The 8,088-nt window shown below is 48.5% G+C and overlaps 1 protein-coding gene across 1 annotated transcript in view; it reads left to right on the plus strand.

Moving 5' to 3' along the window:
• Positions 1-2,733, plus strand: part of LOC123768898 (zinc finger CCHC domain-containing protein 10) — a 60,236-nt gene extending 57,503 nt beyond the window's left edge. The window contains exon 3 of the mRNA XM_045759678.2: positions 1,729-2,733. Within this exon, the coding sequence (XP_045615634.1) occupies positions 1,729-2,002 (274 nt within the window). The 3' untranslated portion in view covers positions 2,003-2,733. The remainder of the gene's footprint in view (positions 1-1,728) is intronic.
• The last annotated feature ends 5,355 nt before the right edge of the window (positions 2,734-8,088 follow it).

The following is an 8,088-nucleotide window of genomic DNA, read 5'->3' on the forward strand; positions in this document are numbered from 1 at the left end:
AACTTGGCCCCCTCAGAGACATGCAGGGAACAATGGCCCAAGGAAGCCTCACTGTTTTTTGGGAGTATTCTATTCTGCCATCGACTGGGGTTAGACACCCAGAAAGATAGGCATAAGACATAAAAATTAAGAAAATAAATATTTTGTCTTATAAAAGTGTTCATTTCTGGTCCTGATCACGGGAAAAATAAAAAAAAAATCGTAGGTGGCATATTTTGGTCGCAATAGGGCAAGGAAATCTGACAAAAAAGAGGCGTTGACAGAGAAAGCGTCCAAGGCGGTCTGCTTCACCCAAGTAGTCAGGCGGAAGTTGCCACAAAGATATTTTGCCTAATTATTTCAATGTCTCTGATTGAATTTTTCTGTTTTTTGCAGTAATATTATTCAATAGTGTGTGGTGTGATACATTTATATAATAAAAAAATAAAATATTTTATAATATTTATAGCATAAAAATGTGTGAACCATTGCTATACTCAAAATTATAGTGTGCATATTAGTTGTTAAATTATTATGTTCATAAAACAATAAAAAAATGTTGCTGTTATTACACTATATACACATTATATGTAAAAATCTGCATGTTTTGTTCACCATAACGAACCACTAAGTTGGTATGGTAAGTCAAAAAGCAACGAGGAGTGGCCGCCACACACCAACCAGGCAGTCACTCGCCGCCACTCCCTCCCTCAACAACACCTCACGCGTCAACATTCCTCTTCCCACCATACTGTTTTTGCTTTTATTCACTATATACAGACATTATATATAAGTATCTACATGTTTTGTTCACCATAACTGTACAGCTAAGCTGGTATTTCAAGTTCAGACAATAAGAGAGGTTGCCACACACATACAGTCAGCTGACGGCTGCCTCCCTCACTGGTTCAAGGCTATATGCATTATCATTTCTCCCCCAACAATACTGTTTGCAGTGTTATTATACTATATGCACACATTATATGTAAGTATCTACACATTTTATTCACCATAACTACAACTAAGCTGGTATGGTGCCGAAAGAGCATTGTGGTCACCCTCTACACAGCATGACAAGTCAAGCAGACGACGCCACCTCCGTCAGCCAAATGGCTCCTCCCAACATACTCCTTTTGCTGTTATTATACTAATACACACATTATATGTAAGTATCTACATTTGTGTTCACCATAGAGAACTACAAAGCTGGTATGGTGAGTGCAGACAATAACAAGTGGCCATGCAGAGGTAGCAGATGGCGCTGTTTCCCTCCCTCCCTCAGCATTACTACTCCCAGCATACTATGCACAGTGCTAATTATCACAACAATCCTGCTATTATCAGAATCCTGGTAATTTTTATTACAGTCAGGGGTCTTCTGTAATATTATCATGGCTAAATAATAAAAGTTATATATTTGGACTTTTTAGGCGATGCTGTGGTCACAAACTGAACAGCAATGCTGTTAGCTTATGCTGCATGTGCCATCCTTGGTTGCTCAGTTAGTACTGAGGCTCTCACACCCGGGAATGTTGCCCACAATTTTTTTTAATGGCGTCTGTTTACAAGAGCCATAAGGAAGCTGATGTGAGCCCTGTGCAGCCGTGGGGCTTTTAAATCTTGCGTGATACTCCAACACATCAATAGCTGTGGTGTGCAATTCCATGACAGTTACTCACCACAACTATTGATATGTTGTGCAGTTTAAGGGTTAAGGTGGCTCTATGTATTTTTTTCATTTGTTTTCAGAAGAAAGATGGTGTTACATAAAGAGAGGTCACAGAAGCGCGACAAAAAGAAACACAACTCGAGTGATTCTGATTCCTCCTCTTCCTCTTCGTCATCATCATCATCGTCTTCATCATCATCATCATCGTCATCGTCTGATTCAGATTCTGACTCCTCAGACTCTGACTCGTCAACAAGCTCATCTTCCAGCTCCTCCAGTTCTTCAGATTCATCAAAATCATCCAGTTCAGATGATCAAAAAAAGAAGAAAAGAAAGAAAAAAAGTTCAAAGTAATGAAAATCATTCATTATGTAGCATTTGTTTATTTTTATATTTCATATCGCATCTAAAACAATCCCACTCCATAAAGAATTTTAAATTTAAGATGGACATTTTATACGACAATTAGGTACTGTACCAGTCTTATTTTCTCTAGCTTCATATACAGTGCAGTACAGCAATGTGTATTTAAATGTTTTATAAAAATCATAGGGCTAGTTGCTCTTACAGGTTATTTTAATAACTGAATGTAATCAGCTGCATGCAAGCAAAAATCTGTCTAGTTCAAAATTTACATTATTCTACTGTTTTGGAAATACTGTATTCAGATTATTTTTAAATGCAAGGACGAGTTGAATTATTAGATGCTGTACAGCAGGAATGTCAAACTGAGGGTTTCCCCGAGTGTCATATAGGTCACATTTATGTTATCATGAAGGGCCACACACAAAAACTAATTGAAGTCATAAAATAAAAATTATTGCAGAATATTTTTTGTTTTATTATATATAAAATTACAGTATCCTTTGTGTGGGCCGCAGGTATGCTTGCAAAAGGCCGCATATGGCTCGCAGACAGCATGTTTGACATGCCTGCAGTGTACAGTATTCATATTCATTTTAAATGTAAGAATGACTTTTCATTTGTATTAGGAATGTTGAATTGTATTGATATTGATGTGCATCAGGAATGTGTAACATAACCTATGTTCATCACAGTATTTAATAAAATATATATAAAATGTATTTAGAGTAATGTCAAGTTGAGAGTAGACTATATTACAGATGATATTTTACTTACAATGGCTGTAATCACATCTAACAAATACGATTTATTGATTGATGAAGATTATACCACCCAAGAGGTGACACGGGCATGAATAGCCTATAATTGGTAGATTTTTTGGACTGAATGTAATATTTGGTCATGAAAGGATATACTGCGTGCTAAGCTCGCAAACTTAAATATATAGTCCTAGTGCTTTATAAGGGAAAAGGTGAGGTGAGGGATATTCTCACAATCTGCATTTATCGGAGAAAGCCCCATGTGGCTCCCTGAAGCCATCTCGCTGAGATGGCTTCCAACTTCTACTAGGTCACATCAGCCACAGAGTTTTGTTTGGCCTACTGGGAACTATGAGCCAGAACGTGACCCCCTCATAGGGACGCAGAGAACAGTTGACACTGCCACCTGACTAGAAAAGCATCCAGAGAGTCAGTGAACCAATATAGACTTCTGGCTAGTTAAAAAAAAACTTAAAACTGCCAAATAAACTTTCTCAATGTAAACAAACAACTGAATCTCTTGAAACTAGCGCAAACTTACTAACACTAACCAATAGGTTAGTAAGCCTAACCAATAGAAGAGGAGGGTGGAGGGGGTAACTGGGACTCCAAGCCTCCTCCAGTCACACATCAGTTCTGTTACTTATATGTATGACTATGGTCATTCAGTCTAGGGCTCCAGGGTCGTCAACCAGTTGTACGGGTCCCACTGCTTCTAAGCTGCAGGAGTCATTTGCTTCATATTGTTCTGTATTATAGTTTCATGAGCATGTTTTCTGTCCAGTTTGTTGTGTGGACCTTGCTCAAATGATGCTTGGACCTGTATGTGCTCAGGGCTATCCTGTGTGCTCACTAGTGCTGCCCCTGCACTGACAGTTCTTTTCTCTAGTGTGTTCAGGAGTTCGTTCATTAGAGACTGAACCACCATGGTGGGAGTCTTACCTAAGTTATTTCAAGGGTCTTTTGACCCCTTGTCTAGATCTATTCTTGAGGGTTTTTTTTGTTTTACATGGCACACTGAAGTTTGCCTTCATAGATGCATTAATTAGGCTTTGTTGGTTTATTTCTTTCCGACAAGCTTCTCAGTGCCTGGGTGTTTTGCTTGGTCAGTCCTTCAGGCCCTGGTAATCCTCCACAGATTTTTAGCGTGACCTTTGAATATTCCCTCTGAACCCACTCTCACCTTGTACGAGATTGAGGCTTATGTCTGTGCCGTGGGGCAATGATCATTCTTTCCGTTTCTCTCATGCTACCTGTTGGGTCAGTGATACCTACAATCCTGAGTCCTGTGGAGCTTGTTTTCCCCCATGTCGCTCTTCTCTCTGACACTCCAAGTGAAGTACAATCTTTTCAGACAGGAACCACCTTGCAGGTTTGGTTGTCCTGCCGTCAGTGCTAGGGGCTTCCCTCTAAAAACCAGCGTTGAATGTAATGAAATGCCATTTTCTGGGTAAGCCCCGAAAGCTCCCGGGCACACTCCCTCCCTCCGGTCGGCATTTTTCTTGTGGGAGCCCCTACGGCTCCCTGGAGCTATCCATGGCTGATATGGATACCCTAACTATTTTGCATCAGTCGATGTGGGTGGAGTTCTAGGCCTACCGGGGACCACGAGCCAGAACCTGGCCCCCTCAGAGAGGCACGGGGAGCAATGGCCCATAGAAATGCACATGTGATTTGGAGCATTCTATATCTACCATCGACCGGGACAGGCACCCAGAAAGGTAAGCGCCACAAAACAAACCCCTATTCTGGTTAACAACAAAAATCGACAAACGAGTGGACAGAACTCCCCCAGGAAAACGAACTAACAAGCATGACGTCACACGAGCCGCGCCGCATGTCTGCGCAGCTCCCCCCCCCTCCCCGGGAGGGGGAAGGGGGAGCCCCAGACCCCCGCGCCGGCGATCCTCGCCCCAGTTCCTCGGCTGATGGGATCATGCACGGTCGTGTGGCTCCAGCTCCGGTCTTGTCTCAGTGCTGTGACTTGTTTGCAGTGCTGCTCTTACGGTGGTCGTGTGAGCTGGGAGTAGTATTCTCAGGTACTCGGGCTGCATGTGCTTAGGGTCACCTTCCCTGAGTGCCCTGTAAGTACTGCCCTTGGGGCTTGGGGTTGCCTTCCACAAGTCGCCTTGGGTCTACCTCTGTTGGCTTTTCGCTGCTTGGCGTTTGGCTGCCCCGAGGGTTTGGGGGTTTTCCCTCCCTTGTTTACCTTGGGGTAAGTGGTAGTTATAGCACTGGTGGGGCACAGGGTACTGCGTAGCTAGTTTTCACCTATGACAGCGGCAGGCTCTGTTCCCTCTGGGTACGTTGTCCACTTGTGTGGTTTTTCTTTTATATTTGTTTTTGCCTGGTAGGAGGGTCTGCCTTGTGTTACATCCCACCCCCTTATATTAGGTTCGTTTGTGTGGTGGCACCCCCTGCTTCGCCCTCGCGAGTGGACACGTCCCGTGGGTTCAGCTTTAGCAGTTTGCTTGGTAGTTTGGGGCGCCGGTTAGCAGTACCCTGCCTGGGATAACCCTTAGCAGACCCAGTCTAGGGGCCCTGGGAAACCCCCCGGGGGCTCTCGGGTCCGATAGTGGAGACCCTTGCATCCCCTCTCGCTTTGTGCGAGTTGAGGGTTGCTCTGTCCCTTTGTCTCAGGGTGACTCTCCTTGTTTTTGCCTCCGTCATACTGCCTGTTGGGTCGGTGACACATTCGCCCCCGAGTCCTGCGAGCTTTGTTGCTTGTTCGTGACTCCATTCACCCTGTCTGCTGATGAATTCCCATGGGTGCAGGCAGCTCGCGCGTTGCAAGGTAGGATGTTGCGACGCGCTCAGGTTTGTCGCTTCCCCAGACGCCCCGATACTGCCCCGCTTGTGTAGGGACCCAGACTTGGGGGTTTTGGTCGCTTCGGCCTTGGTTCTTCCACGCCCCCTTGTTTTCCCCCCTCCTGCTTCCAGCCGCTACGCATCTGCAGGCTTCCTGGTCAGGGCGGGGTTAGAGGTTCTGAGACTTGGGCAGTTTCGGAGGTTGCCCCGTCCGGGGTAGCTGCGGAGGCATTCGAGTTTGTTCCTCCGGCCGATGCTCCGGGGTCTGGCCAGTGGGCCCCTTCTCTTTCAGCTCTCTCGGCTGCCCGCTTTTTCTTGTGGGGCCGGGGCTTTGGAGGTTGACTCGGCCCCGGGGCCTGGTGTAGAGGCTCCTGGGGTTGGGGAGGAGCGGACATGGGGGCCTTGGGCTCCATTGCGCCCCGCCTGGATTTCCGTTCTTCTGAGCGGGACTTACTGTTGCGAGGAGTGGGGTTTTCTTTCCCCCCTCTGCGTACGATTTGGGCTTGGGTTCTGCTCCTCCCCGGGTTCGGTTCCGTGTCCCTGTGGTTTCTTCGGTTCCGTCTTCCGGAGGTTTTCGGCTAACCGCATCTCTTCGCCTGCGGTGCAGTTGGCCTTTGCGGCTTACCTCCTGCGTGTCCCGGGGTTTGCGCTCCTTGTAGCGGTTTGGGCTACTTCTCGCCTTGTTGGGCTGCTTCTCGCCTTGTTGGGCTACTTCTCGCCTTGTTGGGCCACTTCGCGCCCTGGTTGGGCTACTTCGCGCCTGGTTGGGCTCCTTCTCGCCTTGTTGGGCTCCTTCTCGCCTTGTTGGGCTACTTTCGCGTCCTGCGCATGCGCCGTGGGAGTTTGTTTTGGTTCCGGGCGGTGTGCGCACGTGTTCTGTATCCATTTTCTCAGGGGGGGGGGGGAGGCTTCGCCTCTCGCTCTTTTTTTAATCCAATCCGTGCCCCGTTGCTTTGGGGGTGTTATGGGGTGCCGGTGTGGGGAAGTCAGGAGGTTTTCCCTGTGTTCTAGGGTGGGAGCTTCCTTCGCTGCTCCCCTCCTCTCCAGCAGGGGCGCCCTGGCCGCCTCCGGCGGATACGGACTCGAAAGCTTGCGTCATGGCCCTTCAGCGCCTATGTTCTGCAGGCGAGTTGGTGCGGTTTAGCATCTCCTTCGTCCTGACGCTGTTTTTGTTTTTGGGAGTAGGAATGGGTGTACATACGTACTTGAGAACGTGGGCCGTATCACCCGAGGTGCCTACTGCAGGGCTATTAGCCCATACTGGGTAGCTCTTGTTCTCTCCACCTTATTCCTTCCTCGGTTCACGGGTGTCTGCGGGTGGCCTCTTGGCCCTTTCGAGGCGGCTCCTGCCTGTACTCCTCTTGCCCCTCTCCTATGCTTGTCTAACCTTGCTTGAGTTCGGGGCCCCGCCTCCACCTTGTTCCGCAGTGCAACGGTGGGACTGCCTGTTTGGTAGTAAGTTTTCCTGTGTCGGAGGTTTTGTGTTCGCCTCCTTGTGCTTGCAGGTTGGGTTCTGGCTCTTTGGTTCCGCCTCTCCCCTGTCGTTTGCCTGTTCGGCGGTTTCTGTGCTTCTTGGGCGCTCTCGTCTCTGCTCTTGGGGCTGTGTATGGGGACAGCCCATGTTGGGCTGCCTAATGTGTTCCTTTGTTTGCCTGTTACACTGCACACGGTTCTTCTACTGTCCCTGTGGCTCAGTTGGGTGCTCGGTTTCCGCCTGTATCCCCTTGTGTGCCACTCGTGTACGATTTATCTATCTTCTCTGTCGCTTCCTTGGGGAGTGTGGTGACATTTTGCTGCGGTTTTGGTACTGCAGCTGCGTGTTGGGGTTGGTTGTGGCGTTATGTTCGGCCCTTCCGTGCTCCCTCTGGGGCTTTCCTTCCTTGCCGGTCTTGCTGTGCCGGGCCTGGTTTTTCCATGTTCCTTGAATTCTCTGTCTTGTCCTCACCTCACTGTGATGGCTGGGGATGTGCTTGGGGTCTTCATCTCGCCCCTCGCCTATCCTCTGGTTTCGGTTCAAGTTCCAGAGCCTAGTGGGCTCCCTTCCTTCGTGTTTTCACGGCTGCCCCGGGGTTTTTCTTGACGCTGGGGCTTTGAAGGGACAGCTCGGCCCCAGGGCCTGCAGGGTGGGTTCCCGGGGCTGTGGTGGGGCTAACGTGAGGGGCCTCAGGCCCCATTGGTCCCCGCCGGGGTGTTTCTACCCCTCTGGGCGGGGCTTGCTTGGTTTTGTGGTGTGGGGTTTTTCCGTTCCCCCTCTCTGCATGTGCTTTGTGGGCGTCGGCCCCTCCCTGGGCTTGGTTTCCTTGTCCATTGTGCCCGTTGTTTCCGTCCTGTCAGTGGGTGCTTTTCTACAGTCTTCGCCCCTTTTCTCCGGGACGGGCCTTCTCTGTCATGTCCCCCACTTCTTGGGGTTTCTGCATGACTTGGTCTCGAGTGCGACGGGGTTTTTGTGCCTTCGTCCTTTGCTTCTTTTTGTTCTCGAAGGTTCGGGACGGTTTTGCTCCTTCCCGT

The sequence above is a fragment of the Procambarus clarkii genome, chromosome 64, assembly GCF_040958095.1.
Source record: "Procambarus clarkii isolate CNS0578487 chromosome 64, FALCON_Pclarkii_2.0, whole genome shotgun sequence".
Taxonomy (NCBI): domain Eukaryota; kingdom Metazoa; phylum Arthropoda; class Malacostraca; order Decapoda; family Cambaridae; genus Procambarus; species Procambarus clarkii.